Below are 24,068 nucleotides of genomic sequence, written 5' to 3'. Positions count from 1 at the left end.
AGGTCTGCAGTACTCCACCATTTGTGGCAACAATTTCAGCTGCACATCCTCTGAGTGTGCCTGTTGCGCTAACTTACAAGCACATTCCAGTGTTTCCCTATTTGCGTGTGCCAGTTCGACCTCCCTGTCCTCATGTAATAATTGTCTTGTTTCCTCAATAATCTGTCCATAAGGATGATTCTCGCCGCTATCTCTAAGCAGGGTGCTTATCGCTTCTAATGAATCAGAGAAAATTTGGACTTGCTTCAATCTGACATATTGGCAAACTTCCAATCTGATTGCTGGAATTTCAGCTATTGTAGCAGGATAGAAGCCAAGATTTTTTTTAACTTTCAATATACTATCTCCAGTTTTAAATATAAGAGCTAATTGACTAATTTAAGTAAATAAGAAAAGAAGTTACGTTAGTTATTGTAATAAATATGTGTTATCTTTTTTAAAATATCCTTATGAATCAAATGTATTTGATTAGAACTATTATTATTAGAAAGATTGTCTTTAATCAACGGGGGTTGATCCAAGTAGTAAGCGGCTTGATACCGCTTAAGCGAGGTCTCGAGTTCGAGCCTTACGATAGCCAGGTGCGCAACGCAAGTCGGATTTAGATATAGTCGAAACAAAGCTCCGATAAACTGGTTGGACAACCAACAAAACAAAAAAGAAAGACTGTCTTTAAAAAAATACATAAATAGATTCAAAATGGATTGGAATCTTATATTTAGAACAACCAACAAATTATCATATAAGAAACTCCTTTACTCTTTTTATGGTCTGAGAACGAGCACTGCCATTAATATTGTAGCTTATTATATTTTTCATATTTTATATTGAGTATTGATGTACTTAAAATAAAAACAAATATCATATAAGAAACTCCTTTACTTTTTTAAGTAGCACATTTCTATTTGGAAAAATTTTCGATTTAAAAAATCATATAATTTCAACATTGACTATCCAAGTCATTCCACTTCTAAATTTCTTCATGTGTTTAGCTCTCTTGCTTTGCATTTACAAACAAAAAACTCTTCGCTCAAAAACAGCCATTATATTCACACTTCCTTCTTTTTCTTTTTTTAAAACTTCACGGAAATTAAAAGCTTTTAAATGGATTTGCATTTTGAATTTAGGTTTATTAATAGTGGTTTAAAACAACTTACTTATGGACAAACGGATGAGTTTTAGGGATTTAAGGACTCGGAAGTAGGAAACCTTTCTTCTACTAGATATGGAGGTGGAGACGTTTAAAACCCACCCCATGACCATTCCTATGCTACCAATGAGTTCCGAACAATTTAATGTAGAAATATATACACATCCGTAACAAATTCAAAATGTTATTTCTCGAGGCAAAACCGAATTGAATATATGAGGAAAATATGATACAACACAGGGCAAGATACATTGTTCCCTTGCTTCCACCTCCAAAATTGCGATGAACGCTAACACCTGAGCTTCGTTGATCCCTAACGTAAGAATACACCTGGAAGAGGGTAGAGCTCTTGATGGATGGCCCAACTATCTATGCATGTCATAGATTCACAAGTTCTGGTTTTTCATACTCTTTTAGCTGAGAATCTGCAGGATAATCCATACCCATTTGGATGAAGTTTCCCATTTGAATTGCCTTTGTGCAGACCGCATGTGTATATACCTCTATTGGACACGATTTATTCAGAAAGTGTTGTTCACATGTCAAATTCAGCAGAACAAATCCTGGCAGCTACACGTACATTCATGTGGTGAACTCGAAGAATCTTTCTCAGCAGAGTTCAATCATTCAACATGATTACCTAACAAGTCAACTAGCTGTAGAAGATTCTTTGGATTTTTCTGTTGCTGTATCCTTGTCGGAGTTGCCAGTCTCACTAATCTGTGTTTGACTAGTTTGTGGTTGACTTGGAACTGTAGGATCTGATGCAATTCCCAGAACAACCAACACGGACCTAAAGAACAAATTTCACGGGATAAATTTAAAATTACAACTTGTGAAGAGACTGTTTTAGTAGCAAAGATGAGATCTTAAGTTCGGAAGAAACGATGGGTAAGGGATCCATTTTCAAACAATCTTCTAATGAATCATCCACCCTTAGAGATAGAATGGTAATAAGAAAAAGAAATCCATATCGTTCTCAAGTGAACTCATGAACCTGGGTAGTGAAGATTGGATATCTGGCTGACTAGCATGAGCTACCAATGGCGCCTTAAGTGCCGCAGATCTGTTTAAAGCATTTTCCAGTTGTGCTGGAGGTAGCTGCATGCAACCATACACCATTATAAAATAAACTAAAAAGCAGCCTATAGAGATTCAAAATGCATGCGTTTGTGAAACTGAGACATCCCAGAATCAGAAAAATGAGAGTTAAAAGACAACGCAAGAATGCTCTGAAAAGCATTTATTTATTAAGGTAGGCTTGTGTTAAGTGTCACACACACACACACAGCAGAGAAATTAGCATAACTCAAGATATAGTTAATGTGGGTTTAAAGTCTCATCACCAAAGACCCAACTCACCATTGCAGCCATATTTTCATACCACTGGTCCTCAATATAAAAGCTAAATAACTAATTTGGAAAAATTGAAGAAATGACAAATTTGTGTTGATTTTCCTAAATTATCCTCTTTAATCACATCTATTAAAACTATCTCTTAGTGGAATCTTTACAATCAGTAGGAATGTTTTAGAAAAACAAAATTATAAATTTAAAAGACAAAGTAAATTGAGATCTTATATTTAGGACTAAATTCAATTTCTAAGTAACTCTTATATTAAGAACCGGAAATAGTATTACATTAACAACCCAAGCATCGGAGTTGTTCTGTGAGTTGACAAGGGAGGAAAGACTAGGAAGAATGGAGTAAAATTTGATTGTGGAGAAGGGCAGCTGAGTGCATGGTGTCGCTCCAATATAATTTGTGACAAATCAGGCATGAAAAATCAGATGAAATATTCTTCTCATTTTGGCGTAAAGTACTATAATATTCTTGAGCATATCTTCCCTATTTTTAACACTTGCGACAGAAACTTGCTGTAATTTATTTGATGTTTGCTTCCGTAGGTTTTCATGTGGGCACCCTGACAATTACTCATACACAATACCACAACTACCATTTGAAGCTTTCCTCTCTTTAATGCAACCAACAAGACAGAATTCTTCAAAAATAACGTGTATAGAACAGTGAAACAGAAACAGTAAATAGATCGGAGAGCTTTGAATTGAATACCAAATTAAAATGAAATCAAGTTCCAGAAAACCGAAAAGACAATCAAAAGCAGACAATCATACCTGAAGCAAAACACCAAATGACTGAGGTTGTGTCAATTGCGCACACTTCAAGAATCCCACCCACAACTTTGGGTATTTCCATATCTGCAACAGTTCATTACGTCATTACGTCATGCATATGCACCGAATAACTCCAAGAATTACCAAGAGAGAAATTGATATATAAATATAATCACCTGCTTTCCCACAAGACGAGAGAGAATACCCATTATAAAGTCCACCTAGAAGAATTTAAATAAGTCAAATTCTAGATGTATAATGATAAAAAACAAACAATTAAAAATCAGTTGATGGAAGCATCTAGAAGAATTCAGAAGACAGAGAAGTCTAAGGTTTGATCCGTGCAGAGGTTAAATATAGCCTCCTAAAACTCAATTGTTGATGTCTCAAAATTCCTTCCTTCTAGAACAGTGTAAAACGTAAGACAGACTCAGGTAATACTCGTCCACTTGCACATGCAGCAACTGCGCATTATTGCTTAGAAGGTAGAACTGTGCAAGTGAGCTTACCAGTGTTGGAAAAGCACCAATGGCTTGCAATACTGTCCGCATGAACAGTAAAGGAGGAGGGATTTGCTCAACCTGGGTAAAGGTTGTGTCAAATGAGAGATCAACTAGATTGATTATGCATTTAAAATATATCAAAAAAATTTCCAAAGAACACACCAATTGATTCAGAACTTTGGCAAGAACTTCTTGAGTGAAAATCTGCCGCTGCTCAAAGCAAGCATTGCATGCATCTGTGACCTGCATATATAATGTTTCAGTCTAGCATAATTTATCTCGAAAAAGCTTGATGCATTAAATCAACCAAGATTTTAAATATAAACATACCTTCTTTAAGGGAATTCCATCCCTTTCCGGATCAATTCCATGAATAGCTATTAATACTTCGGCAGGAGTAAGCACAGGACCAGAATTTGATGATTTCTGTGAAAACACAATGCAGTCAATCACCAAAAATGTATTCAGAGTTCAAAACCTTTAATCTCTGGTTAGGATGTTGGCAACCTGACATTCCACATACAATTAAGAGCTCAAATAGAGATAAGAAGCAATGTTTTCAGAAACTGACTGGGCATTGAACCGAATGCGGCACTAGGTTAGGTTTTAATGGTCAGGCCACAACTGAACCATAGTCAGATCGTTTTTAATTAAATTAACTAACAAATTTTTAATTTTATAAGATAATATATAAAAACCTGAAAGCTTAACATTAATGCATTTTATAGCTTAAAATTTAATAAAAATCAGTATTCATTTATAATAATAAAGTTTATTGTGAGTACTAAATTGTACTTTTAAATATATTAAGGTACATTTCTGAGTAACAATAATCAACATGGATGGAGAAAGTGTGATGCGCTATAACCAGATTTACATTGTGAATTTTACTACCACGTTCTCTTTCTTCCACCTTATATTACTCCTCCAAATTATCTCCATCAATCAGGAAAAAACTGGCTCCATCGATATTCTTTCCCCTCTCCCATTTACCTTTTCAAGTTTCTCTCTCTCATTTATTTTTGCCAATGCATTTGTCCACTTCTTAGATAAAATCTCCTCCCTCTGTAACCATTTCCGTTTTCCCCACGCAACACCTCCCTCTCTGGCTGTTTTCATTTTCCCACGCAACCTTTCTTCTTCTCTGCTCTCTTATTTTTTCAGCTTCCATGAGCAACATTTTCTACATCTACCAAAGGGTTGTCCCGTTATCCATCTATCACTTTCTTTGTTTCAAATATAGAACGAGTTATTTTTCTTCTTCTGCTATTTGTTATTTGTCTTGTTTTCCTCCTCTCTCTCTCTCTCTCTCTCTCTTTTTCCCCCCTGACAGGCACAGTTATAATCTTGTTTGAGGTATTATCATCTATCATGTACTAAAAGCAGACACATCTCTCAGTAGGGATTTGAACCCTAGTTCACTACAATATGAGAGCCTAGCCCCTCTCGCTAGACCCAAACCCTCTTTTCATATTCATCTTCTGCTCTCTTATTTTTCTTGTGGTCACTGAAATGATTAACGCTAGGTGTTCTGATGATCATCCAATTTCACCATTTTTTACAGGTTAGATGCTGGTTTTCAGGTTCTTTCCTAGTCTTTAGGGAGGTTTGGTCATATGTTCCAACTAGACCTAAGACTGGTCCTGGTCTGGTCCGGTCCTAACAACACTGATCAGAAGTGAGAACTTGTCTCCTTTATTCCAACTTAGTAGTACCAAGAACTCACACAAATGATACGTAACATACCTGTAACATGCGAGCAAGTGCAACTTGGAACTTATCCAGAGGAAGATTTACAATGCGAGGAAAGACCAGCATAACCTATCAGGGCGAAGAAAAGATGTTAACCCATCTCTGCCAAATGAAAGGAGAGGCAAATTAAGAAATGCAACTAGAATTTATTGTCTGTTTTTGCCACTGGATTGGGAAACTCTATTAAGAAACAGCTTTTTATCTCTTTATCTCCTCTTTTCTAGTTCAGGATGCCATAGGAGTATATATTTTTATCCCCTTATATGGTACTTTCTGTCAAAAAAATATATAGTAAATAAACAAATAAATAATTAAAAGATGGAACTATTTGAGAAACAGTAGACACCGGACACAAATGTGTATGAAGACCAAGCTTTCTGACACATGGCATATGTAATCTTCAACTGCTAGCATGGCCAATTATTTAAACAAGGGTTTAAAAAAATATCATAGAATGTACCATAACAAAAAGCCTGCCCAAAACTTTATCCACACATTGAATCATAATATAATTTCACCAAAAGTGCTGCATAAAAAGAAAAGAAAATTGCAGAGAAGAGAAATAGGGAGAACCTCATCTTTTGGCAGATATGCCAATACAGGAATAAGAACCTCTGCATCCTGTCAAAAGAATATCCTTGATTACTGATTAACCAATTCACTGAGATGTGCAACCAAGCTCAAACATTTTGACATACCTTAACTTTTGAATCATGTAATCTTTTGACAGTAACTATTAAATCCTTTGAAGGGACTGTCCCGTCAGTAAGTGTGTGCAACACCTGACGTTATCAATATACAAGTACAAATTTTCAATAAGATCTTAATGAATATGCACATTTTTCAAAAACATTGAATGGTAAAAGAGTAAACCTGCATTAGGAGGTTCTCACTTCCATGTGGGGGATCCGAAATAATTTCAAGGAGATCTGGAGATGAACCCATAGTACGAACTAGTATAGGGATATGACGATGAACTGCCTGCAAAGTGAAGTTAGAGATAAACCTGATCGTTAAACAGAAATGATTGATGATATCTAAAAGAATCCCATCCCAATAAGCTAAAAAGTGAGTAAAACCTGCTTGACTGCCTTTGATGTGTTTTTATAGATGACAAATATTTGCCAAAAGAGAGAATGTTTCTGGATTAAAAATATCCACAAATCAACTTCAAATCAGATATAAAAAAACATTATAACTAAATAGAAATTGAGACACTACTATAACAGATTGTCACCTTGGTACACAGAGCAAAATACAGCGACATGCATCTCTGAGCCTCAGAGACAGAAATCAGTGAGACACTTTCAGATGTAGATGACTGGTGATTATCAGAGCAGATATCCTTACTGTTGCCACTCACCGATGATGGTTCATTGGAAGGCTTTTCATTATCAGGTCCCTTAAAAAATATATATACATGTTTAGACTTCTTACGAGTTCAAATTCAACTTCCGAAAAGAAAGGCAAAGCAAAACCTTGCTTTTAATGGATTGTAGCCATCAACCAAAAAGTATATATATACTGTACCTTTGGTGCTTCAGCAATAGATCCTTCACCATCAGCAGTTTCAGATGCATCACCACTCGTTGCTGATAACAGCATTTCCTTCGCAAAATCCTCTATTTGATGAGAAATGGATGTTAAAGGATAAAGTTTATTTGCCACCTACAAGAGTCATCCCAATCATAAGACAAATATTGTTCTCAGTCAATTAAACGTCCAATGGGAAGCTAAGCCAAGATTACTACCAGACGTATTGCCTTCATCCGCACTTCCTCCAATTGATGCACTGCACTCTTTCATTCAGAAAGTAGAAAAATAAAAATCAAACCAGAGATGATATTGAGGCCAAACACACAAAGAATAGATGATGTCCTTAAGTTTCAAAGGGTGCAAAAGTGTTATAGCTAGTAGTTACAACTAGACAGGGGAAAAGGCACCATGAAAAATCATAATGCAAAAGTATAAGCTAAACCTGCAGAGCAATTTTTAAGCAGGTATCTCGAATGGGAGGCCTCAGCAGAATCAGACTCCATACAGCACTGAGGCCTTGGGTAACTCTATCCCCGCTCTGTGACTCCTTTTCAACTTTATCCGAATTTCCAGGAGAACACATGTTCTCTAAAACTTTTAAAACTGACTTTGGCAAACAAGGAGCTTCACCAAGCAATCTACTGAAGGATTTATCGGAAGGTGGAAAAGAATCCCTTAGTGCTTCTGCCTACATTCAAAAAATAAAGTAAATAAATTGGATAAAATTTCAATGCTTGCTTTGCATAAGAACAAAAGGAAAATTAAAAAACAAGCACAGACCACTGTTCGGAGGAATGTTTCATATACAGAAGCAGCTGCTGTAGAAGAAAAGAAATCAGTCTCCTCTTCAGCCTCACCAAATAACCTGTAGAGGACACGCAGAGTCAACTCGTGTCCCTGAGGTGTTCAGTAACAATTATCAGCTCAAACAGACTATAACCATAAAGCCAAAAGCTGGAAGTTGATATGTAAATAGTAACCAAAACTTGAGATGTAAACAAACCTCATGACTTATGTAATCAACCAAGACGTGCCTTTGCAATAGTTTCCATGGGTCTAGGTCCAAAGGAAGCTGTAGGGAGAAAAAGAAAATGCAGTACTATCAATATCCAAATACATGCGAACAAGAGATATAATGTAAAAAATATAGAGTAATTTACGACCTTAGGAATGTCTAAGCTATGCTGTTGTTAAAGTATTTATGAATAGAAAGAAAGATTGAATGTTAACATATGCAAGAATAAGTAACATAATGTTAGGTACACCTTCACAGCGTTGAAATTGAGAACTTAAAAACATGTTTTTTTTTTAAAAAAAAAAAATCTTCTAACTAGAGTTTTCAAGAATGGAATATGGTAGCCACTACTAAGAAAAAGGAAAGTAAAAGCTAAGGAGAAATATTGGACCGATTAAAATATGACAGAAAAAGACCATTTGTTCAAGGCTGACCCCTCAAACTACAAATCACTAATACCCTCTGCTGGGGAAACATTAAATGTTTCTCTTTTTTAATAACTTAAATGGCAATACCACTTGGCAGATGCTAGGCAGAAACTTTTTGAGGCAATTATGAATCATCATATCGTTTTAATAATATAAAAAATCTTATTATAGAGAAAAGAGAGTACAATTAAAGTGGATGATAAGACAGCCATTGGTCCATTAGAGAAACTAAAAGAAGACAGAGAACCAAGAGGCTGAAAAATGCAATAAATTATTGATCATGATTAATCACATGTAAAAACAAAAACTGAAAAGAAGTAGATTCTCTTATGGCTCCAATTATGACAGGATTTAAAAGTATTGGGTATTAAACCAATGCAGAAAACAGACTACAAGAATTGAATCAAATAGTTTATGCCTTAAAAAGTTGAGAGATCTTAAATTTACAAGAAACAAATCATATATTTGTCTATAAAGAAATTGAGGGGGGGGGGGGAACACGAAATGTTTCAGAAGTTGAAATCCTCACCTCAACCCCTAGATAAGCAAGTATTGAAAATCGAACTTTTGATCCGCCAGCAATTGCTATTTGCTTGTAAGCATCAATAATACGAATAAAAGCCAATTTTTGCAAATTATCCTTCTGTTCATCTGCAAGCTCAACAACAGGTGCGGTCATCTTTGGCAGAACCAACCGAGATGATGACCTGTCAGGAGTTGCTGCTGAGGATACCACACTATTTACATCTGTAAGAGCTTCTTTTGGGCTTGTCTCCTCAGACCTATCTGTCGATATTGATGGAAGAATGTTCAGGGGTGATCTTTGACCAAAACTCGTAACTTGTTCTTGACTGGCTTCTTCTACATCAGAGGAAGGCAAAGCAGCTACAATTTCTGACAAGGTGTCACTGCGACCAAATGAATCCAAACCAGGTATTCCACTCTCTAAATTGCCCACATCATGGGCATTAGAAGGGGCAGCTGTGCTCACACTCTCCGTTCCAGGTATTTTGGCATCGGAAGATGGAAAATCAGAGGCCAACATCACATTTTCAGATGAAGGATTCAATCCAGAATGCACAACATTACTATCCACTCCGGTTGCAGAATTCTCTTCTTCACCTTGAGATTTCTGAAATATTTTTGTATTAACACTTTAGTCTTAATGTTTTCTTCTTAGGAAGAGAGGGATGGGAGGGGGAAGACATGCAAATTTACCACATATACAAGGTAATGGAAGTGAATTAAAAGATAAAAGAAGAGATGAAGGAAACTAAGTAGCATGGGAATCTTAAGTCTAGCATTCAATAGTATGGGATGTTCTATTAGATACTTAAGTGGGTTGGCGCTTACATCTCATTGTAGTTCCCCTCAATTGGTATCAAAGTTGGTGGTCGGTAACTCTAGAAAAGGCTACTAGTGGAGAGTTTTGACAAGCAAGGAAGCCAAGTGAAAAGTTGCAACATGTGGCCCCTGGATATTGGCTCTACAAATTCGGCCAATTGATGAAACCAATGTAGTATAGAGTGCCTAAGTCCCTTCCTTTGAGAATTATAGGGAAGCTCTATAAGGTCTTTGAGTGGGGTCAATTCTTCTACCTCAATAGGTAGCATTCGGAGGATTCCCACCACACTTGACAGCCCATAAAAGACATAAAAGCCAAAATAAAATGAAATGATACTATTACCTCATTGGATATCGATTGATTAATGTCAAGAAGTGAAGCTATTGGTGGGAATGTATTAGAAAGCGACATGACACAATCTACAAATGACGGTGGATATTTAGCCTTGCCATCGGAACCAATTATACTAATGTCATGCAGTGGCTCATCATCTCCTTCAGCACTTGGATTATCTGGAGGTAGGTTACACATATTAGCCATTACCACCTCAGCTAGCAAGTCTGAGGAGATGCTTGAGATAAGAATCTCCAAAGATGCAACAGCTTTTTCACCCTGAGCAACCAAAGCACCAAACATTGCAACAAGTTGCTGAACAGGCCCATTATCCACTTCTTTTTTTGATGAAAGTGGTACAGTTGAAGCATTGTTGTCTTTTGACACTGTTGTGCTTCCATCTAACTCTTTCTTAGGTTCTGAGACAATGTTTGTTGTTTTGACACGTTTTTCAGGAACATCTTCATCTTCAGCGAAATCACCTCCATCCTGTGATCCTAATCGTTTCCTCCCTACAATACTGTGCACTGAATCAATTGGAGGTATGACTTGTTTTTCTTCCTGTAAATTGTAAAATGATCATCATGTACCAAGAAGGAACAGGAGCCTTATTAATATTAAGAAGAATCATTGCATGGAATTTTATGAGAATAAATCATCATACAAAAACCCAACAAGCATCACACACACACAATCCCAGATACCTTAATATCTAGATCATCATCTTTTTCTTTCTTTATACTTCCATTAATCTCAGAAACGTGGTGGAACACCTGATCTGCCATCCCTTCAGACTGCATTTCCTCCAAGGCCCCTGCTAATCGTTCTCTCCACTGCCAAAGAAAAAATCACTTTTCTGTAAAGCCATAACAATGTAAAACATATGATATATGTGGTTGACCAGAAGGCTCAATTTATAAAAAATAAAAAATAAAAAATACAAAGGCACCACATATTAAGGAATTCGTATTGATTGTTTCCTCTATGTTTTCATAGACTATCAAACTCAAGACAATAAAAACTAATAATACAACTCATAACTTGTCCTAATATTGGACTTGTCCATTATTCCTCTGAGTTTAATGTCCAACAATAGCCTGAAGCTTATTTCCATTGCATGATCACAGAGATAAGAGACAAATACAGGCAAATGGCAAAATCAGTCATGGTCAACGATGGCTTACTGACCAACCATGAAAAGAAGTCATGGACAGAAGAAACAGGTTCTTTAGCACATCATACTAGCTAAGCATCATGATTCATCCAAAAAAAAAAAAAATCTCCACTGCTGCTTACAACTACCTAAGCTACTTATTTTATTATTACACATCTTCCATGTAACTCCACGCTTCAAGAGAGCTTCATCCTTAACTGAGACTAATAAATTTCTTTATGTACCGCTAAATCATCTTCTGTAAAATGTTATATCAGACAGATCCAGAACAAAGATTTTTTTTTTTCTATGCGCTGTTTTTTTTCCCCTGTATCCAATCTATAAGGCTAAACTTACGGCATAGATGTCATAGAATAGAATGCAAAAGTTCAATGATACAAAATAGCATGTAGTTGTACATATTGACATATCACTCAACAAAAAGTCAACAAAAAGAAAATAATTAGATTGCCCATTCAATTGAACAGATAAGATCCAAAAGAGGGTTAATCGATAACAAGCATAATATATGATAAGATCACACAATCTATTGAGACATGTCAGTATAAATTAGATACCGGAGCAGCACTTGGATGTGTACATTTCAAGCAAGTGAGAAAGGCCTTTTTCAACGCATGATGTGCTGCTGCTACACAGATCCCATTAACAACAGAGCTTGATGGTTCCAAACCAAGCAAAACTGGTAAAATGCGGCCATAGAATGTAGGCCTATCTTTTGCAATTGCTGAAAGGCTGGGAATAGACCAAAGGTCAGTGGAAACCAAGCGAAGAATCAAACAACATAGAGAGGAAGAGATTTTTACAAACATGATTGACAGGTATGAATAACTTTCTAGTAATGACAATGAAAATATTTGCCAAAGAACCAGTCTTGAATTAAACTAACTGCTGAACATTGTAAATGAAGAGGCAGGATTAGTAATGTCTACCATCTCAAGAGTATCTATAAAGGTCGGGACACACGTTGCTTTCAAACAAAACTAAGTAGCTAGGATTTCCCAATAAGGAGTACTAAATGATCTAGTAACACATACACATGCTTTTTCCCTTCATTAAGCGAGGGGCATGCTTCTATAATTGCAGAGCAAAGCAAAGCTCAAACAAGAAATGCTTAACTACCTGTTAATCAGCACAACAATCACTGAGTTACTGAGAGAATTCACTGTTGGACGTCTGAGTTGATCAAGCAGGAGACCCAAACTACGACTAGCATCAATTGACAAATCTTTGAAGTTGAGTATGGGATGACCCTTGCGAATCCAAGATATGTTAAATTCCATAAGCTGTCCTGTAAACAAGAGGAGTGCAATCTATTTGAGCGCTGACATGAAAATATTAATAATTAAATTGGCCCAACCTTATGCAAGTCTGACGAAGATGAGCAAACCCCAAATTTAATACCTTGATGAGGAGGGGGCTCTGAGGAACCATTTGGATCTGGTGTGTATAGAAGAATAACTGCTCCAACAAACTTCAGTGCCAGCAACTTTGTACCACCACTACCATGCTTTTAAAGATGTTACAGATCAAAGGCATCAGACCATAAACCAAAACGTGACTACGTAGGGTAAAAAATGTTGTTACTTACTTGAAAAGCAAGCGAGTATACTTTTTCTTTGAACTTTATCATCCACGCCCATGCAGATTCAAGTGCACTGTCCAGATCACTGGAGTATAGACCCTATAACATTTTGAAACAAGAATGGGATGATCACAAGTTAAAAAGTGATCTAGAAATAGAACCAATTCAAAGGTGAGAAAGAGTTAGAACAGAGATAGACAAATTCAGTAAGACAAATAAAATGTAAAAATTAAGTTGTATTTAATGGCTTTAAAGATAAATAAATCAAAACCCCCATAATATATGTTGCTATTACCACCCCCTTCTACTCCCTCATCTTCACATTTCTTTATTTATAAGTACAATCTGATCTCACTGGTCACCAATCAATTTTTTCCTTTGCTGAGAGACTAGTAAAAATTTTGTGAACCTTTTATGTGCCTTGTTCACTACATAAGCTAAATGCTGACTATTGATAGAAATAGAATAATATATATGGCTAGATATTTAAGAATTAAGTTTTTAAACTTAGAATTGAGCAATTATCTTCCAGTTGTAACAACGTCGAACCAAATCATATAATATCAAACGCATTGGCGTGCACACATCATAGAGCAAAATATAGTAATTTACCAATTAAATACATATTTAATTCTGTTATGTTAGAATATAAGCGATCATACTGAATTTGGCTAAGCATGCAAGGGACTTAAGTCATCAAATCAAGGAGCACGATTAGAAAACCAGCAGGAATGGAATGAATAAAAAGATAGGATTTAGTAGATTCAGTAGTAAAAATATTTCACCTGTATTGCAATTTTCTCAAGAGTGGAATGAAATAAATTAATTCCACATGAGATAGCTTGACGAACAACAGCAGGTGTGTCATCATCCAAAACAGCAAGGAGCACGGGTATAATGTCAGGCAAGAACTCTGTGTTTTTAGATCCAATTTCACCAAGCATCCTGCAACTCAAGAAAAGAGGGACATCTATGAGTCTAAGACTCTACGTCAACGGGCAATTTGCATAGTCAGTAGTCCACCCGTAAATGCTGAACTAAGTTCAACGGCCATCTTAGCGCCAAAAAGACCGGAAAATTAAAAAGGGAGGAGAAAAAAGCAACACACATATTGGTGTCCATTAACCAATTTAAGGGCAAATAAGAAAATAGGAGAAAGGGAAATTGAAGCAAAAACTACAAAATGTGTACAACATAAGGAAACCAAACTTTTTTTAATAGCAGAATCAGAAAAGAGGAAAAGATTAAGTATAACGAACGAAAAGAAATTCTCCTTGTAATAGGCAATGAAAACGGACAACAACAAAGAACAACAGCCAAGCTCAAGAGGGCGATAAAGCTCGCTGATCACTCTGTACGCATAATGAGATTCCTATACAAAAGGAATGCGCAAGGCAACAATTAAAATCCATGAAGGCTATCCTCTCCGATTAAAAGACTGAAATTTGAAAATAATGTATAAGCAAGAATGGTCGTCCCTCCACGAGTAATTTCTACCTTTAATTCATCAGGGCTGCCTTCTCTTTCTCATGACAAATATTCAAATAAAGAAAAGCATACACATTGGTGTATTCAGAAAGAGAAGAACATGAAAAAGAAAACCGTGCACAATGGAAGCTTTAATTCATCAGGGCTGCCTTGTCTTTCTCATGACAAATATTCAAATAAAGAAAAGCATACACATTGGTGTATTCAGAAAGAGAAGAACATGAAAAAGAAAACCGTGCACAATGGAAGCTTACTCGGCGATAAATTTGCGAACTGGACTGAAGCGGTCGGACTGAAAATCGAAGAGACATGGAAGAAACTCGGTGAGCAAAACGGGGTCTTCCTGAGGCAACTCTAGCTTCAGTTGCTGCAAGTAATCGAGCTTGGAGGGTATGTCCATGGCCAACTTGACCGAGTGCACGAGACTGGCGAGCTTTTCCCGCGAAGTGGCGGCCATCTTTCCTACCATTGCTGAAGAGAACAACCCCAATTCAAAAATCTTGCATGGAAATCACGAGCAAGAGCCTATCATATCAGTGCAATTAGGGTTTAGAAGACGAGGGAGAAACGAGATTTGAATGCGCGAGGTCAGAAACAGAATACTAGAAAGAGTGCCCCTTTTTCTATTTTCTTTTAATGTCTCTAGTTCCACGCAGATGTCATTCAAGCTTCTTCTTTTCACGATTCGTTCAGCCGGACCGTAGATGGGATTCCGAGGTCGGACGGACATCCTAACCTCCGAACTGACAAGAATAGATGGCCAAAAAAAGAGTAACAATAATAATAAAATTTAACCATTCATTAAAGCATATTGAAAAATTTAACTAAATTAATTAATTATAATAAATATATATTGATTTTATTAAATTAGACTCTTTAATCATATGCATCGAAATCACTCTGGATAGAAATCCTATACAGCCAATAAGAATATTTTAGAGATAAAATACAAATTTAAAAAAAAAATGCGGTCTTATATTTAAAACCAAACTCTATCCTTTATTTAATTGCTATATTAACAATGAGGATTATCCTTCACCTTTTAACAAAGAGATGGAAACTAATGAGAGAGGATACGCTTTTGTTGTTTGCATTATACCCGACTGTGTTTTAAGTGAATGAGTTTTGGATTTTACTAAAATTTTCAACTTACGTATAAATATATGATTTTGAGGGTGAATTTTACCTGAAAGTTCTTGTTGGGTGATTTTAAGAGGAAAACCCCCCTAAAAAAATTTCTTTCAAGTTTCAAAATTTCAAGCCAGTATTATTTACTACAATTTAATAGTAATTTACTATATTTGAAAAGTAGATGACAATACATTTCTATAATAATTTTTAATTTAGGATTTTGAAATTCAAAAAATAATTTTTAATAATTTTTCTATTTTTAATTAGCATAATAATTCCTCAAGATTTGAAAAAAGGTGTACTATCTCTTTATATTAATGTTTCATCAACATTGACTATTATTCTAGGCAGGAAGCTTTTCAAAAGAAGTAATGAGTATCCTAAATTTTTTATTGTCACAACGAATATCCAACAAACTGTTGTCAACTATTCAGAATAATTACAATTAGCACTTCTAAATTCTAACCATTGATCACTTGACATTGCTTAGATGCAAAATTAAGGCCTTTTTGAAATAACTTATAAATAATTTTTTAATTTTGATTTACGAGATAAATATATAAAAAAATTTGTTTATAAATACTTTTCAACACTATTTCAAACAAATTTACTTGTGAGAAAAATCCAAACAATTTATATTTCAGATGCTTTAAACAGTAATAAATTGAAAAAGCACTCAGTGTAAAAATATCATAAAAATGATGGTAATTGTTTTTTTTTAAATAATTGTAATCTTTTAATCTTTAATTAGTACATATATAAAATATACAACACGTTTGTGGAAAGTTCAACTGGCCCTTTGTATAGTTTTCCCTAAAATTCTATTCGATTATATGGGCACCCTTAGCACGAAAAGTGAAAAGGAAAGCAACCAATGAGACGCTTGAAAAGTCTTAACAGATAACTCAGAAAAACGGTTAGTTAACAAACAGACAAAATAGAAATCTCAGAGAGCTGATTATATATCAGCAACGTTATCCCAATTCCCAAACAAGTCCCTCCCAGAGTTCAGGTCCGTCAAACAGCAAAGAAAGATGGCTACAGCCATGATAAGAGGAACAAGGCTTCAAGTGATGAATGCGACGTCGTCCTCTACCGGCAGCAGTGGACGGAAGCTCATAGAGTCCGGCACGGTGAGGGCGATACAGGCGAGGGAAGCTTACAAGGCGATGAGCACAGAGGGGTTTGTGCTGCTGGACGTGAGGCCACCGTGGGAGAGAGAGAAGGCACGTCCCAAGGAGTCAGTGCACGTGCCAATCTTTGTGGAAGACAAGGATGAGGGTGTTGTGACTCTGTTAAAGAAATGGGTTCACTTTGGTTATATTGGATTGTGGACAGGTCAGTACTTGACTACTATCAACCCAGACTTCCTTGCTCAAGTGGAAATGGCCATTCCTAGCAAGAACACTAACATTCTTGTGGCCTGTGGTGAAGGTCTCAGGTAATCCCTAATGTTGTAGATTCATTAATTTGGTAATTTTAAACTACTAGTCTCCGCTCCTAATTATAAGATCTCGTTTGTAGACCTCGTTTGTAGGTTACAAATGAAGTCTTATAATTATAACCGGAGGTACTTGATATAACACTACCATCTAAAGCTAGAATCAGCTGAGAATGATATGGAAGCCAAAATTTAGATGTTGGTTTTGGTGATTGGGATAGCAGGTCCATGATAGCATTGTCAAAGCTGTATGAAGGAAGTTATAGAAATCTGGGATGGCTAGTTGGAGGGTTTAATCGTTCTAAAGAAGAAGACTTTCCAGAAGTAGAAGGACAGGAAAAGTTGCAGTACGCTACTATAGGGGGAGTGTCCTACTATTTTCTTCAGTTGCTCTTACTTCTACAGTCTGTAAATAAAGGATAAATCTCCATGTGTTGTTCGTAACGTGTGTTCAAGCTCATCTCTGATGCCTTTATATATGGCCAACTCTATGAAAAATGGGACTGCGTTTGTAGGTTAGCTAAGTGTGAGGAATTATATTAAGACAAACTTATGGGATTTTACTCGTTAGGTTTTAATACTGACTTGATTTTTTATGTTGGTATAAAGTCTACGATCTCTTGTCTTAATTAAACATGTTGCCAAATGATTCTTGACAAGAAGTCCCTTGTCTCCATAAGGCCTCTTCCCCATAAACACGGTCCAATAATGCAAGAAATTTTCATTATCACCATTTCATTTAATTTGCTAAATTGGCTCAATCCAACCCCTCCCCACCTTTTTATTGAGTTTTGGCATCAGCCCTGCAAACGCCACAAAAGTTTCTCTATTTTCTGGAGTAATAAAATTTCCAATTATTCACTATTAAGTTCGTTAACATTAATCTCTGATTCTTAATATAAAATCCAGTAGACTAATTTGAAAAGTTTAAATAAGCAAAATAGATTATTTAACATGGCTTTGTGTTACGTAATCTCTCTAAAATACTTATATACATCATTCCATTAAATGTTAGTTTATAATAAGCCAAGCAAATTGGTTTAGAGAAAAATGATAAATCTAAATATATTAAAGTAATTCATTTAGATTCTTTAATCTCCTCAACAAAATCAATTAGATCTTATATAAAGACACATAAGAAGCATAAATATAATATCCAAAGAAATACCTTTCACAAGAGTCATTGATGTGTTGTTATTCAGTTGTTATACTACTCCTCCGGTCCTTAATATAGAACCCAATCTTTGAGTTGGTTTTGATTCTAAATATAAGACCCATTTCTCACATTTATCAATTTTCTCTAAATTACCCTTGTGGATACTCCCTCAACCATAATCAAGTAGAAGAGGGAGAGAGGGTATTAAAAAAGATGATTATGGTGTTTTAGGAAAAATGTGTCACTTTTTTTTATAATTAATTAACTTACCTAACTTCCTTAATCTAATCAAATTAGTTAAATAGGTCTTATATTAAAGACCAAAGAAGTACTTTTTATCAAAGAAACCTAACAACAAATACTCAATTTTTTTTTATAAATTAAAAAAATTTCATTTCTTGAACTATACGAATAGGATCCGAGGTTGTATAATAGTGAGAAAAAATTAGGCAATTTGCACTCCTCTTTGGGCCTTTCCTGAAAGGGAAAGGCAAAAAAATCCACATAAAAAGCCTCTGTATCCCATCTGAGCAAGCGCATGCTCACAGCAATCTCGTTATGTACCTGAGACACACGTTGCACCTTTTCATTTTCCCCCGCAAACGGCCAATCAATACGATGACTCCCGTCACCATAACCAATAGCCTAATTATTGCTAATGATTTCCAGGAAAATAGTGGCTTAGATGCCAACTAAATCTATGGTTCTGGTCTGGCTATTCTTTCTTCTTTTTTTTCCCTTGTCTGTGCCACAAGACACTGCATTGCATCCCATGCTTAAACAGTAAATATCTTCCTCACCTTCTTCATGTTCCTACGGCATACCGGGCAAGTACCCTCTGCCTCTGCTAATCTGCAAAAATTAGATTGGTCACACATGATCTCATACTGACATGGATAAGCTGATTCATTACATGCATGCCACAAAAATAAGATCTACTAAATTAATTACTAATCCTCCGGTCCTTAATGTAAGACCTAATTAAAGAGTTGATGTTGGTCTTATATGTAAGATCTATTTCACAAGTTTACTAATTTTTTGTCAAATTAACCCTATTAATATTCCCCAACAATAATCAAGTAGGAGGAGAGGGAGGGAATTAAAGAAGATGTTTAGAGTATTTTAGAAAAAAACATATCATATTAACTAATTTAACTAACATTCTTAATTTATTCAAATTAGTTAACTAGGTCTTACATTAAGGACCGGAGGAGTATAATACAATGACTTGCAAGGCAGAAAAGTCTATGCGCTTCTTTAGATGCATGACAAATAGCAGTTTTCACTATGCGAATGTTGGACCCGTCCTAGTTATTACTATACTGTAATGAAATTATACTACAAAAGATGCATTTTTCAACAGCCTCCCATCATTTGTTTCCAGAAATTAGATGAGAAGAGCTCTTTCCTACACAACAGTGACGCCACAACATAGATTCTCCAAGCTAATATAATCAAAATGTAAATCATGCCGTATAAATTGGCACACTTTGTGTATATCCAAATGCAGCATGCTAAGCTGCTCATATGAAATTTCTGGCCAATGGTTAGTTTAGTCCTAATATGTCAAAATCAGGGTGATGGATCCACTGCCAACTTTCATGAACTAAATTTCAGTTTGTAATGGAACTGAGAACTCAAAAATGGGATCTAGCATGAGAAAGGGGCAATTGCTTACCTTGTTGCACATTCAAAGCAAGCCACGCAGTGTCCACAAGGAAGGAAGAAGCAGTCCCTTGGAGCATCAAAGCATATTGCACAAAGGCGCCTTGTATTATTACTGGTTTCACCATCAGCTATAGACTTCCCATTAATGGAATCCCCTGTAAGAAAGTCAAGATCCTCCTCGTCTTGTGACATGGATTCATATGATGAACCCCAGCTGGAAAGATCATCATCTTTGGGAGAAAGCAAAGGGGCTCTTTGAGGTGCTGTTCCCTCATATCTAACTCCTGCGCTATCTTGAGAATAGTGCAGCTTGCTAAAGTAGTTGAAGGCCAAAAACATAAGCAAAGTCAATCCACCTGTGAGGAGAATGACAGAAATATTAACATATATAATCATATAAGGCTTCAAACAGTGATTAGGAAGTTGACCATATGACAAGCATACCCATGCCAAAAATATATGTGACCCATCTTGGTCCATAGGACAATTTGACATACCACTGATTACCGGATGTATTCTGAAGCAAAGAAAAGAAAACTTAAAACAGTAAAAGAAAAGGAGCTGAATCAAATTGAGAGTCTTACTTGAGTTATATTAGAAGCATTTTACTTCCAAGATAAACCCCATTGCCAGCTTTGAGCAACAAAATTTTTGGTTTCAAGCAGATAACAAGAACCTTACCTGTTGAGGTGCAGGAGATGTTAAGACAGCTGCATTCCCATCAGGAAAGAAAACACTCAAACCGCATGGGTCACTAGTCAAAGTACATTTGTAGTAAGCATCTGTTGTATTATACATGGCAGACCTCACTCTGATGATCAGTTCCACCTATTCAATGAGAAGGTCGAGAAAAGAATTACGACATCTGCTTTTATGCTACAAGCATTAAATTACTTCCGGAAAACTTGTACCCAGGTTTTATGAGAAATATGGTATATGAAATCTGAAAGTAGAACTCGTATCTGAAACAAACTTTCCCATAATCAGAAAACTCTCTCAGGTCCAGTATTATTGTTATGCCAATACCATTTTAGTATACTTCTTCGGAAAATGAAAGTGTTCAAGTGCTGGAAAAAACACCAATGATGGAAATAATTTTTTTACCAAGCAATTATTGTTGTGCCCTACATAATTTTCATGCATGACATATGAACCTTGGATGCATGCAGTTACTCCTTGGTCTATCAAAGTGAGTAATATGCATGATGCAGAAAATGCACAAGACACAATTACAATTCAGGTGACTTTGGAATTTGATGAAGGCAGCAATACAACAGAGTTCATCATACTAAAGAACTAGATATCTCAGAAGTTTAGTTCAAAAGTTGAGGGTCAGGATCAGCTGAGGATCATTTCTACACTCATTGACCTGTTAATAGTTAACTAAAAGTGTAACTATTTATCTTAGTTCAAGATTGGTGTCAATCTCCACAGGCCACAACTGATTCTCCCTAAAAAATGACACATCATGGACTCGTCATCAAAGAAAGTTGCCGATTTCAATCAGTTTAGAGAATTTAAATTAAGGCAACAAGACTAGAACGTATGGGATTGCAAAAATACCTCCGCTCTCTCCTCCTCATCCAGATTTCCTAGTGCCAAATAATAGTCCGATGAACTGAATATGTCCTGTGTAATCATACCAGTTCCTACGAAGAAACGGTAATTAAAATCAATATAGGATCAATATAAACATTGATATAGTTTCTTACTGCCGTGTTGCAACGTACCATCGAGTAAGTTCCATGAGAGTGTGCTATTAGGATATGATGGATCCTCCAGCCACCGAGAGAGGCCTTCACCCCCTGCAAGAAATGGCATCCGAATAACATGTTCACTGAATTTATTCTTGAAAATATTTGGTACAACCTGAAATGATAACCATAGATTCTTATACAATGTAAACAACATAAAGTGATGTTATAAGTCCTATGGAATCTACGATAGCTAAAACAAGGCAGGACTTTGCAGGGTTACGGTAAAAAACTGTACTACTTAAGCGTCTCAGCATTTAACTCATTAGGAGAAACTAAAACCATCCACAATCAATTCTACAATTGGTCAGTCAGTTCTAGGGATTTCATGATATGTTTTCACATTCTATGTTCCATGTATGAGGGATAGCTTCTTTATTTTTCATCTTAGACTGCGCAATTCAATATTCTACAAACTCTTTTATTATTATGCTAGAGCTTCTGTAGCTTATATGTTTAATTCAATTGTACTCAAAATATGCTTAGACAAGGCCTGCTAAAACTATCAGAGTTGCTTTCCTCAGTCAGACCAAATTATGACAATATAAAAATTCTCCAGAGAGGTCAGTGGAATGTTCCCAAAATAATTTTTCTATTGGAAAGAGGTAGAACTATGCTAACTAGGAAAAGAGCTATGCAAACAAAATTCAAAAAGCTAGTCCCTGTAAATTTTACGAGGAAAAATAGTAAGTTATACTGTTTGGTGAAATTAATATTTCAAGAGACTGTAGATAGTATATTACAGAAATGGGAGAATTACAATGAGGTCCCAAAGAAGGAAAATAATGACTAAAAAGTCCCAATAATAACCTAAACAGCAATGACAAGTTTCATGGTAAAAAAATATCAACTTTTGGGACTTGTTTTGTAATTATTTTTCTTCTTTGGAACCTCATTGTAATTCTCCCTACAAAAATCCCTAGCCAAGAACAATTCTGCAACTGCTAAATCACTTCCGATTATACAACTATTATGCCCTTACAGAAGCCCGCAATCTGCTAAAGAAACTAAGACATAGCAAGGATGAAAAAGTGAAATAAGTTTGTGTGTCAAATATCATAGAGACAATGTGGTTGCATTTTCCCAGGGAGTTAGATTTCACTATCTAGTCTTTGTTCTCTTCAAGATATGTCAGGTGTTATTACCAATTTGTCTTGGAGTTGGTTTACTTGGATCCATTCCATGGATCGGTCGAAATATGTGAGTTATAGCCGTTTAGCGGTAGCTATCAATCCAGTCTAACAGATTCCACCAACTTGACCCTTTTTAAATTACCCTTATTCAGATGGCGTAACAGATTATCAAGGTTTTTCGATACAAGTTATATTGATGCAAAATCCGCAACAATTTCCTGCTAGCTGTGTTAAATATGCGGCATCCCTCTGAGAAAATATTTCAAAAAAAGAAAAGAAAAAAAAAACCACATTCTAATGGAAGGCATACCTTCTGCAATCACGAGAACAATAGAAGGGCTCTCAGAGCTCATGCGATATGAAATATTTACTTGAGACCCTTCATTCAGGTAATATTTCCATTCCTAGAGAAGAGAATAAGAGAATTATTAGCTCAACCACAAAGATTCCGAGATTCAATGACATAGTGAAAAAAAAAAAACATACAAATTAAATATTCCTTATTTGTGATTAGTGAAATCAGCACCGAAGTATTATTTAAGGGTAGTACTTGCCTTATGCACATCAGGTTGAACGGTTACGTTACGAGTTTCTGTCCAAAAAGTAAAAACATCAAGAGCGGGGGTTCCGTATGTACCATAAAGCATGACTCCAGGCTTTGACCCTAAGTTTTCTACCTAATGCAAACAAAATCAGATCAGAGGCTCCGGTAATTTTATTAGTATAGAACTTATAACAAGTATTTAACCTTTATGTATTGCACGAATATGGGGCTAGGTTGGAGAAGAATGGAAGCGCTTGGACTAAGCAGGAGGTTCATTGACCCGTAAACTCCAAGTATCATAGTCATCGACACTGTGATATTGAAACACAACTTCAGCATTATCTATCCAATAAAATGAAGATTCAAACCGAACTTTAGTGTCTTCGTATTCACTACTGAAATTCATACCAAAGAACCAAAAGGTGAAAAGAACAACGACGCAGGACCAAGAATCATCCCTAGCTATTGAAGACGCATTTTGATATGTCCAATCGACGACGCTCACATTCTGCTGGTCTAGGCCAGGGGGTTGAGATTGAGGACGATGACTTCGTCTTTCCTCTTGGCGGCGTACTCGTGAAGATCCTGAAGTCGACGGAGTAGCTCCAGAAGCATCCCTAATGGCCGTAGAAGAAGAGGAAGATGAAGCAACAGGAGGTTGAAGTGCAGTGGAATGCGAGTCCGCCATTGTAGAGGGAAGAAGTAAAGCAAGCAGAGAACCTCAGACAGCGAAAACAGAGGAAGGTGGAAACCCCTAACCACAAGAAGAAAATGGAGAAGGAAACTGAGAGAAGACACG

At 36.1% G+C, this 24,068-nt stretch overlaps 3 protein-coding genes across 3 annotated transcripts; 1 reads left to right on the top strand and 2 right to left on the bottom strand.

Annotated features, from left to right (window-relative positions):
* Nucleotides 1-1,199: 1,199 nt before the first annotated feature.
* LOC114722512 (symplekin) lies at nt 1,200-15,120 on the bottom strand. Its single transcript, XM_028908560.1, has 27 exons — nt 14,697-15,120; nt 13,740-13,899; nt 12,961-13,053; nt 12,774-12,879; nt 12,492-12,660; nt 11,930-12,104; nt 10,903-11,031; nt 10,208-10,759; nt 9,050-9,652; nt 8,081-8,149; nt 7,858-7,974; nt 7,520-7,765; nt 7,293-7,340; nt 7,072-7,209; nt 6,779-6,943; nt 6,621-6,683; nt 6,415-6,522; nt 6,240-6,323; nt 6,115-6,162; nt 5,536-5,610; nt 4,120-4,215; nt 3,952-4,032; nt 3,796-3,867; nt 3,463-3,507; nt 3,287-3,370; nt 2,148-2,251; nt 1,200-1,943 (listed from the first exon to the last, which is right to left on the bottom strand). The coding sequence occupies exons 1-27, from the start codon at nt 14,909-14,911 to the stop codon at nt 1,799-1,801; spliced, it is 3,990 nt and encodes a 1,329-aa protein (XP_028764393.1). The 5' UTR covers nt 14,912-15,120; the 3' UTR covers nt 1,200-1,798.
* Nucleotides 15,121-16,556: 1,436 nt separating this feature from the next.
* On the top strand, nt 16,557-17,741 carry LOC114722524 (rhodanese-like domain-containing protein 10). Its single transcript, XM_028908570.1, has 2 exons — nt 16,557-17,014; nt 17,239-17,741. The coding sequence occupies exons 1-2, from the start codon at nt 16,608-16,610 to the stop codon at nt 17,435-17,437; spliced, it is 606 nt and encodes a 201-aa protein (XP_028764403.1). The 5' UTR covers nt 16,557-16,607; the 3' UTR covers nt 17,438-17,741.
* Nucleotides 17,742-18,536: 795 nt separating this feature from the next.
* LOC114722465 (uncharacterized) lies at nt 18,537-24,048 on the bottom strand. The gene is made up of 10 exons (XM_028908501.1): nt 23,678-24,048; nt 23,474-23,580; nt 23,280-23,402; nt 23,036-23,129; nt 21,569-21,643; nt 21,402-21,487; nt 20,520-20,666; nt 20,283-20,355; nt 19,849-20,194; nt 18,537-19,022 (listed from the first exon to the last, which is right to left on the bottom strand). The coding sequence occupies exons 1-10, from the start codon at nt 23,955-23,957 to the stop codon at nt 18,947-18,949; spliced, it is 1,407 nt and encodes a 468-aa protein (XP_028764334.1). The 5' UTR covers nt 23,958-24,048; the 3' UTR covers nt 18,537-18,946.
* Between the last annotated feature and the right edge of the window lie 20 nt (nt 24,049-24,068).

The sequence above is a fragment of the Neltuma alba genome, unplaced genomic scaffold (genome assembly GCF_004799145.2).
Source record: "Neltuma alba isolate B1F8T4 unplaced genomic scaffold, ASM479914v2 tig00012095_pilon, whole genome shotgun sequence".
Classification (NCBI taxonomy): domain Eukaryota; kingdom Viridiplantae; phylum Streptophyta; class Magnoliopsida; order Fabales; family Fabaceae; genus Neltuma; species Neltuma alba.
The sequence above is the reverse complement of the archived record's forward strand: the minus strand, read 5'-3'. Positions and strand labels throughout refer to the sequence as shown.